This window comes from Vidua macroura, chromosome 4 (genome assembly GCF_024509145.1).
Source record: "Vidua macroura isolate BioBank_ID:100142 chromosome 4, ASM2450914v1, whole genome shotgun sequence".
Taxonomy (NCBI): Eukaryota; Metazoa; Chordata; class Aves; order Passeriformes; family Viduidae; genus Vidua; species Vidua macroura.
The window spans coordinates 35,085,809-35,101,573 of NC_071574.1; the positions used below are offsets into that span (position 1 = coordinate 35,085,809).

Genomic DNA, 15,765 nt, shown 5'->3' on the forward strand with positions numbered 1-15,765 from the left:
GCGCGGCGGGGCCGGGCGAGGCGAGGCAGGACACCGCGGAGCGGGGCGGTGGCTCCCGCGGAAACTTCGCTTGGAAAATAAACCTCCACCACTTTCCTGGAGATCCACGTGAGAGCAGGAAAGCCCGACTGCGAGATCTCTGCGCTCCTGCTGCATGCTGCAATTTTACTTTTTGTTTGCCTTGATTATTTTTTTTTCTGTTTGTTTGTTTGTTCTTACTTTCATTTTGGAACGGGTTCCCAGCTGCTTGGCTGAACTTCTGGAGACCAGGAGACCAGTGGACCTTTTATAATGCCTTCTTCTGTTTTAAACAAACTGTGGGCTCTTAAACTTTTCTCTTTCCCCCTCCCCCTCGCTCCTTAACCCCCACCCTTCAGCTCATGGGGCTAACACTGCAAAGCAGCAGCAGCAGAGGGGCAAATATACAGACACTGATTTATTTTCCTGTCTCCTAAATTTTAGTTAATTCTCATCGTCCTCCTCATCACCCATTTTCTCGCGCTTTTTTTTGGCTGCCGGGTGTCGATCTGTGCATTGTTTTATCTGATCTCGATCCTTTTGTTGTTGTTGTTTAAATGCCATGCACTGCTTATCTAGAGAGAAAGCTATATGGAGATAGAGGCGTATAGTGAATGCGCGTGTGTTTCCATAAGACACACTATCAAGGGAGCAGATCAGAAGCAGCCCGGATCCTGACCCTGACTGTATGAATAAGTAAGCAGGATGCTGACGACTGTGTGTTAGTTGCCTGTAAGGTTTTCGTAAGTTAAAGGGGGACGGAGGAGGGGGGACAGGCCAGAGACAGAGCTTAGAGTGTTTGTGCAGAGGGGGGCGAAACTCTGACACTTTGCTCCTTCCAGCATAGCTGCTGCCTCCCATCAGTGGAGCTCCGCGGTTTGCTGTAGTGCACCCCACCTCCCTCTCCCTCCTTCCCGCTCCCTTTTCTTCCCTTTCTCTCTTTCTCTGTCTTTTTTTTTTTTTTTTCTTTCTTTCTCTTTTCCCTCCTCTCCCCGAGGTAGTTTGCTGATGTGCAGCCCGGATCCATCTTCTGGCAGCATCAGCGGGACCGGGGTCGGCGGGCGCGCAGCGGGGCGCGGGCCGGGCGCGGAGTGGGACGCGGGCAGCAGCCGCCGCCGCCGCCTCCTCCTCCGCGGGAAGTTTGGCTGGGTTTTGACAGAGGCGAGGGGAAGCCCTGACAGACAGGATCTCCCGGACTGAGTCCACCCCCTGCGCCCACCCACACACCAAGCGACTTTTCCCTGGCGAGGGGGCAGGGGGGCAGCGACGCTCATGCTCCTCACTCTGTGTCGCACCCGTCTGACTGGGGCTACCTAGGGAGCACCGTCTCTTGGAAGAGCATCCCGGTGGAGAAGGAAAAAAATACCAACCTCCCCCAAAACCTATGGTTTCTCCATCCCTTACCCTCCTTTCCCAAGCCGGCGTGGACAGCAGAGCCGGCCGCCTAGTTCACCCTCGCCCTGCTCGCCACCTCTCCGCCCGAGGGAGGATGAAGATGCTTTGCTGGAGGATGGCACTGTGGCTGGCCGGGTGGACTGTCTGCGGGAAGCCTTCTTCCTGCTCTGGCCTTGATTATGACTACACTTACGATTTCACTGAAGAGGATAAAGCCGAGGCGATAGATTATAAGGATCCTTGCAAAGCCGGTAAGTGACTTCCACGTCTAATGCAGCTCCCCGCCCCCTCCCCAGATGGTGACTTTGTCTCGGCTTTATTTACGCGGGGTGCCTGTGGGGAGAGTCCCGGGCTCACCTGCTCCCTCCCGGGGCAGCGGCGGCGAGCGCAGCCGGAGCCCTGAGTCCAGCCGCCTTAGCTGGGGAAGGTGCCCTGGACCTGCTTTTCTGGGACTTCCCACTTACTTCCCTACGCTCTCCGGCTGGGCTGGGAGAGGCGCGGCGGCGGGCAGGGCTGGACCGGCCGCCACCGCTCCGCGGCCCCAAGGGCGTCGTGCCGGCCGAGGGGCCTTCGGGTCACGGCACCGCCGGAGCCGTGGAAGTTGCGGAGAGCATTTCGGCGGGGCTCGAAGGTGTCGAGGCGGGACTGAACCCCGCAGCACCAGCTGGGAACCCGGAGCAGCCGGGCCGGGCTCTGCCGGAGGGTGGCGGCTTCTCCCGGGGCCATGCCCGCCCCCGCGGCGGGAGCGGGTACCGCCTCCGCCTCCCTCTCGCCTTCTTCCATCCCAACCTGTCGCTCCCTGGCCGGGGCGGGCCCTCGGCGCTGGCCGCCCCTTGGATGTGGATGCGATAAGTGCGGCTCCCGAGCGGGAGGGTTGCGCAGGGGTGGTGACTGTCCGCCGGGGTGGTGACTGTCCGCCGGGGTCTCAGCCGGGCGAGCCCACGCGTCCCGCTCCCAGAACCCGACTGGTGGTGCTGCGGGCTGGTGTTCCACTGCCTGTGCCGTGGTGCCTCCCGCGTGCTCGGTGCCTGACATATCCCTTTCTACACTGTGCGGGAAGAGCTGAAGTGCAGCCTCTTCTCACTTTGTACTGTGGTTTTTTAGAACGTTTATCCACTGATCTAGGACTGCAGCCTCTTTAATGCCAGATACAATTCTTCACCGATTGAAGTTATCAGTAACAAGAATTGACCTCAGAAACTGAGTTCGCTGGTATTTCAGTAGACAAGTGTATCTCGGTGATGCTTTTTTATCCTCCTCAAGGTGTCATCAACAACAGTGGTTGTCCATTCCCAACAGCTCTATTGTTAAACAAGTGCTCAAGTTTTCTAGCGGCCTCCTTTGCATTGATTAGTTATTTATATTCTGAAAACTAGTTCAGCCAAAGGTTGTGTTCTCAATATCTGTGTGGTTTTCTTTAATTCATTGAAGAGAATGTGGTGTACATATATGCCAAATATGCAGACGCTCTGTTTTTCTAATCACAAAAATATTTTGTTCCTAAGTGTGAATTGTTAGGTCTGACTTGCTTACAACTGAAGAATGTTGAAATTCAAAAAGAACAGAAGCAACTGCAATCAAAACATTATTTTTTCCTCAATTAACACTCACAAATAAGTAACTGGTCATTGTTAACCTAAACTCTTTTCTTCTGGCCTGTAATTATTTAAGAAGATTCATATGCATCATTTCATATAATGAGAAATGCCTGTTTACTCTCAGTTTGCTGTGGGATTCTTGTTTCATAGTGGGAATAATTAGCAATTATAATTCATGATACTAAGTGTTTTGAGGTTATGCATGAGAGAAAGACAACAGTAGGAGACTGCAATTTGATCTGCATTGCCAATTCTCTGCCATCACTTTTTTTTTTTTGCCTGGAGAAAGAAGCATTTGTTTGGAAAATTTGGCCCATGGAAACATTTTATTGAAGTTCTTACTTGTGCTGCTTCACAAGTATAGGGAGCTTAGGTACTACAGGGACAAGAGTTAGGTAGTGTATGAAGAGTTACCTGTGTGTAGTTCCTCTTAGTCTTAAAAGTTTTCACTTTGAGGTTGTCTATCCAGTAAAAAAACCTATTTTTTTTGTTTGCTTCTTAGTGTGTGGTAGTTCTTCAGAAATAAAAATGTGCCTCACTGCTACACACTGGGTGTGTACCATGTACCCATAATTTTTAATAAAAAATTGAAAGCTCTGTATATCAATGAAACTGATCCTCCAAGAGTATTTCTCAATTTACTTTTCCTGCTAGACCTTCCTTAAAGGCTCCATTAATCTCAGCCTGTAAAGTACTGGTGCCTGATCAAAGATGCTGGGAGCAGCGGGTGCTCAGCCTCTTTTCGCAGCATAGCCCAAGTGTGTGTTCTCCCTAGGTCAGCTCTTATCGTCTGAGGTGGGTTTTCGACTCCCAGGAGTAAATTTACTGATCTCTGCCATTAGGATGAGTTCCACAACGAGGCCCTCTAGAAGGACAAAGCCAGGCTTCACACGCGGGGGTGTGAGACGCTCACACTCAAATTTGTGTGTTAGTCTATGCGTAAGGTAACAGGATAAAATAAGAGAAGTCTTGCTGAGATAACGCTCAAGGTATGCAAGCTTTGTAGATATAATTAACACCTGCTTTTACTGCATCTTGAGGGCCTGCAGCTGAGCCTGTAAAAGTGCTTTTTTTTTTTTTTTTTTCCAAGCTGTTCAGGCTGGTCAGTTGGGTCAGTGCTTTATGTTAGGAACTAGATATAAGTGTGTTTCTGCAGCTTAGCAAACACCCAAAGTCATTTATGGTTTTACCCAGTTCAAAAACTTCAGTGATACCCCTGCAAATCTTTAGACATGTTAGAATAATTTGACCTATCCCCAAATATGCTGATGCAAGATTATCTCACCTGTATTTTAGAAGTTATTTATCTCACCTGTATTTTAGAAGTTATTTGCATTCAAATTTTCCCCAGTGAGTAGTGTTTGCTGCTTAGTTTTTAACTGCATAGACTGCGTTTGCAATCTTGTGACAGAAAGCACTGCACATGAGGCATGAAATCCACAGTTAGTCTGTCATTACCAGACATAATGTGCCTCCACATCTGAGAAGTTATTTATGGGTATTCTGTGGGATTTTTTATGGGTACTATATGTGTGTTGTAACATTTTCAGAAGGAAGGGATCATTTTAGTGAATGTGCCTAGAATCACACTGTTGCTTTGACTTAAAACTCTCAGGAGCAGCACAGTGCAGGATGCTATTGAGGCTGAAAAATACATTTTCTTACAATATTTCCAACTTCGTGAAAAATCTACAGATAACAGGTGTCTGTCAGATGCCCTGCAGAACTAGGAGGTGTTTCTGGAGCTGATGTTGTCATTTGCATCTAAAACAGCAGCTATTTTATGCAACAACACCAAAGTACAATCTCAGTGGTAAAGCCAGCAGCTGGGAGCTCTGGAGCTTCAGGGAAAAGAAGGGCCTGGAGAAATATTGTGATGCTGTTGGGGAGACAGCCATTGGAAGGAAGCTGTTGACATTGTGCAGAAGAACTTGATGAGCTGTGTGGTTTCCCGTAGGTTTGTCTGCAGACCTTTAACCTGTGTATGAATTTTGGGTCACGCTACTCCTCCTTATAACAAGAATCCTGGCACACTGTAACAGCGGGATATGATGTAACACAGTTTCTGTGCTTCTGATGTCTCGGATATTTCCTTGTGTCTCTCTGCAGGATATTGTCCTCAGTGTTTACTGTTGTGAGTTCAAGTGTAAGGCATTCTTAGTTCACCTTCAAGATGTAATTTTTCAGATGTGAAACTGGGAACGCCATACTCTAAATCTAAGGACATAGATCAGCATTTGTATAACCAGATATCATTCCAAAGAAGAAAATGCTGAGTTAGATTTCAAGGGGCATCATCAGACTTTTCAGATTGCAGCATGCACCTGCATTTATTTGTGGACTCCTGAAGTTTTTCTTTTTTTTTCCATTCTTACCACAGTTTATGACTTATTCAGGATATCTGCTGAGAAACATAGAGAGTGAGATGGCTAGAAAAATAATTTCCCATCCTGTAGTACTTATTCATAGTTTTGTTTTCTCAACAACTTTGTTTTCCTAAAACAAAGCAAAGCAAATAAAAAAAGTGTGTGTACTGTGGTCTGGTCTTCCAATTAAAATACCATGAACTGTGGGAGATTAGGCAAGAAGTCTTAGTTCTGTTGTATAGCTACAGTGCTGAGGTCTGTTTCAGCCTCTGGACAGCTGACTGTCTTCAGAGAAGTCACTTTTAGCATTTCTTCTGTGAGGTATTTCACTTCCTAAAACAAATGTTAAAGGTTTGGAGAATAAGCTTGAAGTTGAGATCCTTGGACTATTATTTTTCCCTTTTGTGGGCCTGTTCTTTGGGGAGATTTTTTGCACTAGAAATTTTGTCTTGTACTAGGAGAAATTCTCCCAAGGAAAACATCATTGAAACTTTTACAGTTTTCACTGCCGTTAGTTTGAATTACTCCCCCTGCCAAAAGACAGTTAATTGGGATTTCTTTTCCTATCAAATGATGCATGAATTGCTTTTATTTTTTTTCCCTCAGTGAAGCTAGATAAAAATGTCAAAAAAAAAGAATATTGTAAACAAGCAATTAAATTTACAGCTTTATACCTTGCAAGTTGGTTAGCATGCAGTCATTTGACTAAGAACAAATTCTGTATGTATGCATGCCTGCCTGGTTAAGAATTAGAGAAAATTAAGACAGTCATTACATGTCCATTTCTCCCTCCTGTGAGAATCTAAGGAACTAGTTTGTTTACTTTGCACCTTTATAAATAATAATAAAAAAAGTTTGGATTGTCCCTAGCAGGGATATTAGTATTTCCCATATCACTGAAGTGTCAAACCTAGTAATACATTTTATTTGTAAAATAGGTGAACAGGAAAGATTGATGGTAAATGTTGAGTACAATTATTATGCAGTGTCATCTGTAACTGCAGTCTAACTTGTTCCCTGATGTTGTAGCAGCAACTTTCTATACTGCTACATTTTTATTTTAGTTTCCCTCTTGTGCTCTGGGACGTGTGTTCAGTTGTAAGCATTCTAATTGTGCATTCTCATAATAGGAAAATTCTTAAAACCTCTCATTCTATATTTTGAATCTGTTGCATGACTTAGGTAATCGAGATCTTTCATATTTATAGTTCAGTCATGTAGTAGACTCTTAAAGCTGTATTGTGTAGTTTGTACTAATATAGAGGTTCTGCTGCTAATATCACTTGCCAGATTGACAGAACTGTGACTGTTCATGTAGTAAATGCATAGTGTAGGCAGCTGAAAGAGAAACAAGTTTTTTTCTGAATAGTCTTCCCAACTGGTTTCCATTCTACTGCGGATAAACTTAAATAAGTAAGTAAATAAGACTACTGACAAATCTAGCTTTTAAATATTTTTTCCCCCAGAATTCTCCACCATTACTTTATCTTTTATGCCCTTAAATGAGGTATCTCAACACCTTTGAAAGAGATTTGAAAGAACATAAAGTTCTTTTCCTCCTCAGCTTCATTGAAAAGATTAATTCATGAAACTCTGGGAAAACTACATTAAATGAATATGTTTTATGTTCTAACTTTGTGGATATCCTTCCACACCAAAGGCTCAGTTTCATGTCCAGACCACTTTCTGTTTCTGAATATATATCCAGTGTGTCGAATGAGTGACCTGCAAGGAGCAGTATTACATCACTGCAAAATGAGTCTAATTGACAAATCTAATTGAGCTTGGAATCAAGTCCCCAAGGCAAACTCTGAAACATTCACCACACCTGGATATCTGCCTTATGTCATTCTGATTGCCCCTCTGGACAATAGGGTTGATAGGCTTATGACATAATTTCATTCACTTCTTTTTGGAGAGAAAAAAATGGTGCACAGTGGTGACAGATGGTCTGTAAAATGGAAGAGCTGTAAGATTGGAGAGTCAACTTCTGGTTTTCACAAGCATAATGGACCTTGTTGAGAGGAAGACTTCTTTCTTCCCTTCTTGGATGCATTATAGTAGTCTAAATTTTATAACAGTGAATAAACAATGGAAGAAGTCTCTAGTCTTTGTTTAGACAAGATGTATTTATGCTTAAACTGAAATAGCTTTTTATAGTCTGGCTTTAAACTTAAGAAAAATATTCTAGTATTTATTTTCTGGTTTTAATATGCATCTGTAGAAAAGATAAATTCTAAGAGCAGTGTTACAGAGCAAAACTAAGTTTTGGCCTTCCAAAGCTTTCAGTGGTTTGGATGAGCAGCATTTCATAGGGTTTTTCAGATTTTTCTCATCCTCTTTAGGACCTTTCTAATCTACTTGTTTCAGTCATTAGTGAATGCAGTCCATATCCCCCATTCTTAACCAGAAGCAGCCTCTCTCCACCTCCCTACTACATCTCTTAAGAGTAACAGAACTGAAAGTGTGACTAGAGAAATCTTTGTGTATTTTTAGTTCTGTCTTGTCAGGATATTTTTCTTGGCTGAGAGCTAATGGCCAATCTGTTAATGTGTTTTAATGCATATTCATTCTTTGTGTCTGCTGTGTATCTTCTTTTCCTATAATTTCTTTCATAGTTACTATGGCAAGTTTCCTTGCTTCTGGATTCTCCCTCCACTGAAGGCACTTTTCACTTGTTTTTCAGCTTTTCCTTGGGCTGCCTGACCAGTCTTCTACTCCTCCCTGTTTTCTTCCCTTGATGCGTTATTCGCTTGCTTACAATTATCAGTTATTCCCTCCAAATAGAACTTCTAGCTCATCATCAGGCTTTCTGTAAGATTGTCCTCTTGTGCTTTGATAGCTCTGCAGCAAAGAAACTGGGCACCTGTTTGCACAGCTGGAAATGAGGAGGAGGAGAAAGATGAGTGGGCTGTGTGTGACCAGCATGTTCTCAGAGGCCTCGTGCTGGATGCTCAGTGGGCTGCAATGATCTGTTAAGCACTGCACAGCCAGTCCTGAAATATCCAGCTACAAATGTTTATGCAGAATGCATACGTGAACCTTCTTTCTCTGTTGGACTCACGTACCTAAATATCAAGATTTGATGTGAAGACAGTCCCTTGCTGACCCACGGGAACGGGAGTACTCTAAGTACTTGAAGTGTAAAGGTTGTATAAATAGTAGCATGGCAGAACAGGTTGAGCTGGGAAATGTGAAGGTGGAGGCTGTGCTGGGGACATACGCAGAGAGTCAGTGCGACCCATGTGAGTGATTGCTCCTGCAGGCTGCTACGGAGGCAGCTCCCACTCAAACAGATACTCTCAGATGGCTTTTTGGGGGGAGTTTTGCCCGAGTAATGGTCTGCAAGTGCAAATATTGAGTGACTATGAGTATCGGATGTTTGAAAATATTTGAGCACAATCTGATAGCTCTTACAGAGCAATAATGCTCCAGAATGTAGGTTTGTGGGTTTTCTCTTCAGTAATACAAAACAGAGATTGTCAAGACCAAAATGCCAAAAAATCAATATTATTCTAAAAGAACTCCTAATTTTATTCTTGAGGTGTGTGAAATATGATGCCTAACAGGATATGCAGTGTTTATTAAACCAGTTTCTTTGCTATATATACTTTAATGATAAAAAGGTCCATCAATAATTGATTAGAATTGATTTTGAATTTTTTTCCTTCATTTTGATGGTCATAAGTGATGCCTGGTAAGGAAATAATCATCAAAATCAGGACACAAAATTGCAAAGGAAGGATGTTTATTTTAAAATTCATTTTCAGTGCATTTAAATCTGAATTTGGAAATTCTCTGTCTTGCTGTCCTTGTGAATTTCATGTCTTTTCCTACAGAAACTGAATGACAGAGACACATTGCTGCATTTGAAAGGTGCCAGTACCTCTCCAGCCACATTGTGATTCTGGGATATTGTAAATTGCATGGTGGAACCTAAGTATCAGCTCTTGTAAGAAGTGAGGGGACAAGGACATCAGCTGGGCAGGTTGTATCAAAATAGTTTACCAGACAAATTACATTATTCTCATGCTGGTAGCAGCAGTTAAATATATTCCTAATAACAAGTTTAATTATTATCAAACAAAAATAAATCCATTTTATTGGTATCTGATGTTTTAATAGGTGCTGGTTAGGTGGGTTCTCGCTGTCATGGGCACTTGCTGTCATTGCAGCACTAAAGACCTTCCACACTTCTCCACTTTCCCAAAAATGTATAAAGAATTTTGCTTAGGGCACAGTGATTGTCCAAAGAATGGCCAAAGGACAGAACTTCTGATGTTTCCAGATGATGTATTCAGATAAGCAAAGAAAATAATTTCAGATGGTTCTTATATAATATCTAGATTTATTTAAACAGTTTACTTGCAGAGCGAATTATATTTGCTTTCATGAGGAGTAGTTTTAGAACAACTCTGCGGGTGTGAGAACATGACGATGAACTGCCCAATTTCTCCATCTGCTAAAATGTCCTTATATTTATAACAAATTTGCATACATCTTCTTTTTTACTTGTACTTGCTTTTTTCCCTTACTCAACATTACTCTTACAATTGTGCTCTTACTTCAGCTTTATTTGTAGGTAGGTTATGCCACACTACTTTACAACTGCTTCCATACTTATAATTCTGTACTTCATCCCTTGCATAAATGTATAGGCAAATGGATAAATTAGGTATCTTGTGTTCAGGCAATATGCTTAGCCCTTTTCTAATGAAGAGCATAGTTTGTTTCCATGAAAAATTGCCAGCACCGTGTTGATGGCATGTTACCCATTTTTTATGATCTTAATTTTAGGACCAGGTTCTTTGATATGTACATCAGCCCATCCTTTTGTCATAATATAAACTACTCAGTCTATAACTATGAAACTCTTCAAGACTATTGATTCAGGACTGAGTTGTGGAATCCTTTTTCTGTTGTTACTGATATGCCATAATTGCATTATGTTCTGATAACTTACAGAGCTTAATCTTTTATGCTTGGAAAAGAAATTGTTAAAGAAAAACCCACAATAAACCCTTACACAGAAAACATTAATTCAGCCTGTAAATCGCTAGGGAATCAGTCTTGCATGGGTATTTAATTCCCTCAAGGTTGCATTATTGGAAAAACTGTTGAACGAAAACAGGGTAAAAAGATGTTCAAGTTAGCAAAGAGAAAATGAAAGAGAAAGAACATGATAAACATGAACAATTTCAGAAATTATACAAGAATATTAAATAGAAGATATTTGTTTCTACTTCTATTAGTCTGTTTAATTCTGAAGTGGAAAATTCAAAACAGAGACTAGGAGACGTGGGAATTTTATGCAACGTCTTTTTTAGATTGAAGTCTGCTAAAGGATTCCATTGAGTCAGTATTTGGATATATGATATGACATTTACATAGGTAGCAGGAGTATCTGGAGGGCTAACATTTAGTAATGGTAACAATAATGATTTTCAAGTGGATATATGCCTCAGGCTTCAGAGTTCAAGCCAGTATTTAGTAGCTTGAAACAAGGATGAACCCCAATATGTGGCAAGATTATGCCTGTCTACCTACTGCAAATTCTTGTTTCTTTCTGTGAAGCAGCTGGTGGTGACTGCTGTCAAAGACAGGACCTTGGATATGATCCAGTGTTGCAGTTCCTTTGTTCCTCAGCACTCCCTAAGTGCTATTTCAAAAACTCATGTCTTGTAGCATGCCTAAAAGATAAATGCAATTTAGCTATTTTGGGATACGAATGAATTTCAAAGCTCAATATCACTGACAACACATTGACCAACTATAGCTGATGAAAATGAATGTATGCAGGCATACAAGAAGAAAACTTCATTTAGCTATGTTTATAGATTGTCAGTATGAGTCCAGTGGAGCACTTGTATACATTTATCTATAAAGCACATGTATGCACACACTCACCTGACTACCTAAGGAGCTACCATGGAAGCATAGATGCCTGTAGAACTATCTGTAGAGGCTCTTTGAAGTCATGGGTACTTCAAGATTGTGTGGGTGCTTTTCTTCTTTTTGCTTTTCCCCCACTTATAAATGCCAAGGTAACTTGTGTGTAAATCTGACCTAGAGGCCATTGGACTCAGTGTGAGTGCTTCCAGTTACTTTAGAGATAATGTTTATAGGTGAATAAGTAATAAAGAGAGCTGACTAATTCACTTCTGTGTACTTGGGCTATGGCTTGCTTGTGTGCATGTGCTCACATGCTTTGCAGGCACATCAGTGAAGGCAGTTGGATTTTTGCCCCAGTTTCTGTAGTTGTCATCACTAACACAAGAGTATCATGAAATCTTGCATTCAGTGACCTTGTGATTACAGGTTCTTTCTTGCTGGACTGGGGTGTGAAAAAAATCCAGAAGCTTGAAGAGCATCTGATTTTATCTTTTTTTTCCCTTTATGAGAAGCTGCAGGATAAGACTGGATTTTGATTACTGCAACAATTTCTTAACCTTTAGAGATAGGTTTCTTCTTGTCATAGCTGAATACTCTATTAATTGGGCAATCTGATAAATGGCTCAAGATGCTGATGAACATGATGGTTGCACTTGTGTATACAGTTCCTTATCTGTATAATTTCAAGAAACGTAAAGTCAAAGATAAGAAGCCATTTGTTACAAAATACAGCAGGCATGTGAGACTGGTGTCAATCATGTACCATTAGGTAAAGTTTGACAAGCCTTGAAATCTTCAATCACAATCAAAGCACTGAAATCTTCAGTGATATGCAATATCCCCAAAACAGCACATTTTCTAATCCAGAGGCTGCTAGGAGGTGAAGAGATCTTGGAAAACTAGGAGGAATAGGTGTACTAATATTCCCATTTATTTAGTAAATTGAAGAATTAGTTAATGGCAAAAAGAGAAGGGAGCAGAAAGTATTTTTTTTTCCCACAGCTATGTGTAGTTTGGATAGATTGGGAAAGCTCTAGAATGCTGTATAGAACTAAGTAACCTTATAACATAGCTTAACTCTGTGCAAATCTTGCATTTAACCATATAGTTTGTTACTTCCATGTTTTGAAAATTTCTGTTTTCTTTCTGATGTTGTTTCTTCAGTGTGTTGAACTTAAATCATGGCCAGAGTGAGAAATGTAGGTGATAAATGAGTCTAGATTTGACTTATGATTCTTGTTGAAGAAAGTTCTTGCCTTTAGTTATGGAGTTTTCTGGAGTTACTTGGTAAGGGAAAGAAGTAAGGAGAAAAATCTTTCCCCTTCATGAAAAGATTAACTTTCTACAGTTTTTTTATCCTTTGATCACTAAATTGCAGGCACAGTAGAGAGCAGAGAGAGTAGGAGAGGAGTTTCCTGTTTTCCTGGTTTTTTTTTCCAGTTTTTTATCTGCATTCTTGAGGATAGGATGAAGTACAGGTGAAAATACAGAAACCTAGTCCAAGCCTTTTGGATGTTTTCATTCATAATACCTTTAATTTGGAAGAAGCTGAATTAAATATGAATTGTAGTGCTGATGGATCACAGTCAGTGTGTCTACACAAGGGAAGCATGAGTAAAGAGAATTTATAACATACGCTTCCCTTTGCATTATGGAAGAGAGCCAAACACAAAGATGCCTCCTAGATCAGTAATGTGTTTATGGATATATGCAGATCTTTTAGCTAAAGCTAAAGTGTTAGGGAGAAATGCAAGCTATTCTATGGTGCTTTAAATCAAAAATGTGGAGAGCCAGCTAAAGTCACGACAATCTTTATCAGCTTGGACAAAATTAATTTTTCTTGGCTATTTTTTGAGATTTTTAATAACGTGTCTTAGATTTATTTGGTGTATGATATAGCATTCCATCACATATAATGTATTTTTACTGATTCATTGATCTAGACATTCTAGGTTCAAGTTTGTATAAGAAATTGAATAATTTCCTGAATGATTCACAATTATAATCAAGTCTTGCCAAATATTTTGTTTGTCTTTCCTAATTATGAACAAGGTCAGACTAAATAACAGCCATAAGGAAAAAAAAAATGAAGAAAAATAAACATAAATAGTAATCCTTAATTCTAACTACATAATCTTATAGAAGAAGAAAAATTATTTGACCCTTGGTTTCTGCTCACATAATCTGGCTTGACTTCATTGACCTAAAGTATCCTAGGTTTTATCAGTGGAGAAATGTTTTTCTCCTTCCAACAAGCAGATGATGTATTGTCAAAATTAGCAAAGACCTGGATGAGATTTTGGATGCACTTGCAAGTGCTAATGAAAAAAGTTAACATTCCCATTCTTTGTGTGATTTGTCACTTGTGATTCCTTTTATGCTGTACTGATACGGAAATAAACCCTTTGTACAGCTGGCTGTCCATTGGAAAGGACAATATGCAATATTTGCTCTTGCACTAATGGAGCTACAGGGATTCCATGCCCCCCAGGGCACAGCCAAAAAAACACTGCATCTTTCCTTCCTGCCCTCTTCAGAATCACTTCTGGATTTAGTTTCCTTTCCTGCTCGTTGCCTGAGGAGCCACAGGTATCTGTGTTTAAGGCTGGATAGGTGCTTAGAGAAATCATAGAGAATAGGTTGTTTGCCAGGAAAAGCCAGGTAATCAGGTAAAACTGAGATGCAAATGATAGGCAAATTATCCTGTGCTGAGCCTTCTGCAGCCATAGATGATTTCCAGCAGAAATTTCTGTGAGGGCTATTTTCCTGCAGATCAAACTGCTCTCTGTAGTTTATCTGCTGCTGAAGTGGTGACTTTTAATTAATGATAGACATATTGAAATTCCTAGTGGTATTTTGTTCCAACCTGTTGTTCAGTTAAATATGGATTAATTGTTCTTGCACAGATATTTTGGTTTTGCTTTTGGGCACTGCTATTGATTGTTCAGTAGCTCTTACACCTGGTAAAATGCCTTGGCTTATAAAGATTTTGTGTCAGGAAGTTTGTTACACTTTTTCTTTCTGTGACATTGGTCTAAGAAAAGGTAGCTACCCTCCTTGCAAACTTTGAATTTTCATCTCTTTGGACTATCATAGCTAAAATGGAACTGCATTGTATCCTGTCGTGGGATACAGCGGATCTAGCACGTGGGATGTGGAAAAACCTGCAGCAATGATGTGTTAAAGACCCGAGGTTGTGTTGGATGGGCCATGATGTGGACTGTACAGCAGGGAGCTATGCTCTGGGCAGGGACACACAGCAGCCAATGAAGGTGTTTTGTTTTGGGGTTTCTTTCCCTTTATGATGAAGTAGTGTTTTCATTTTTTATCTGACTTTTGTGTCCTGGCACATTTATGTATGAATACTAAATGCTTTATGTGCTGCAACCTATAAGACTGAACTCTTCACTCAGGCTGTGCTTCCTCTTAAGGTCTCCTGTTACTTCTAATGAGATGAATGGCATGGTGGCATTCACCTTAATGAAGTCAGAATTTAAGGCTGAAGAAAAAATTGTATTTAGGGTCACTTTACTGAAACTTACTGGAGGTGCATTTTTTTTCAACAATCCATTACCGTGGAGTCAAGAGGTAACTGTGTAATTATGGTGTAACTGAATTTTTTGGTGTTTTGTTTTATGTGTGTATATATATATATATATATGTATATGTATATGTATATGTATATGTATATGTATATGTATCTATATGTGCAGGCATTGCAATGGGAGAATCATTTTAAAGTGAATTCCCAAGCATAATCAGCTGTTTTAAAGCAAACAAATAGTTGTTGTTAATACATAATAAGAAGTTGAAGTTAATACACAGTAATAATCCATGTGGTTTAACCAGGCTTTTTGAATTGGGTGCAAAGAAAAACTAATTTAAAAAGCTTTTGTTATCGTTCCCCCTTTATGGTAGGAAATTATATGGAGAGAAGATGTTGTAGCAGGGGGGAGCATAGAGGAACTGTTCTGTGCTGCGAGCCAAAGGACATCATTAGGAACACTCCTATTATCTGGAAGCCTGACTTCCTGTCTCAGTTTCCTCGTGGGTCTCAATGAATGGCAGAAGAAATGGAACACTTTCCTGCTTGGCCAAAAGCTCTGCTAAATTACTCCTTTGGCTGCATGCCACACCGTGCTCTAGAATAAATGCTGCAGCTCCCCCCTGAGACTGGAGGGTACTTGCTGTAGTTCCTTGGGGCTGGTGGAGTGAATTTTAGGAAGTCCAGGAATACTTCACGTGTCCTTTTATATATCTTGAAAAATTCTTTTTGTGATAAGAGACTGAGAGATGCATTGACATTTTATTAATGGGATGTTAAAGAACTGCAAGTATGTTAGGATTTTCCTATTTGGGAAATGATTTTACTACAATGAAAACAGCGCAGCATGTCTTGTAAAATCTAGCAGAAACGTGTAGAATAAGACGCTTTTAGACATGCATTCAACTAAATAGCTAATTTTCTGGGTTTTTTCCACATAGTTTTAGCACAT

The 15,765-nt window shown here is 40.8% G+C and overlaps 1 protein-coding gene across 1 annotated transcript in view; it reads left to right on the plus strand.

The window, feature by feature from the left end:
- Window positions 1–1,402: 1,402 nt before the first annotated feature.
- TLL1 (tolloid like 1) overlaps window positions 1,403–15,765 on the plus strand; it is a 126,560-nt gene continuing 112,197 nt past the window's right edge. The window contains exon 1 of the mRNA XM_053975458.1: window positions 1,403–1,664. Within this exon, the coding sequence (XP_053831433.1) occupies window positions 1,403–1,664 (262 nt within the window). The remainder of the gene's footprint in view (window positions 1,665–15,765) is intronic.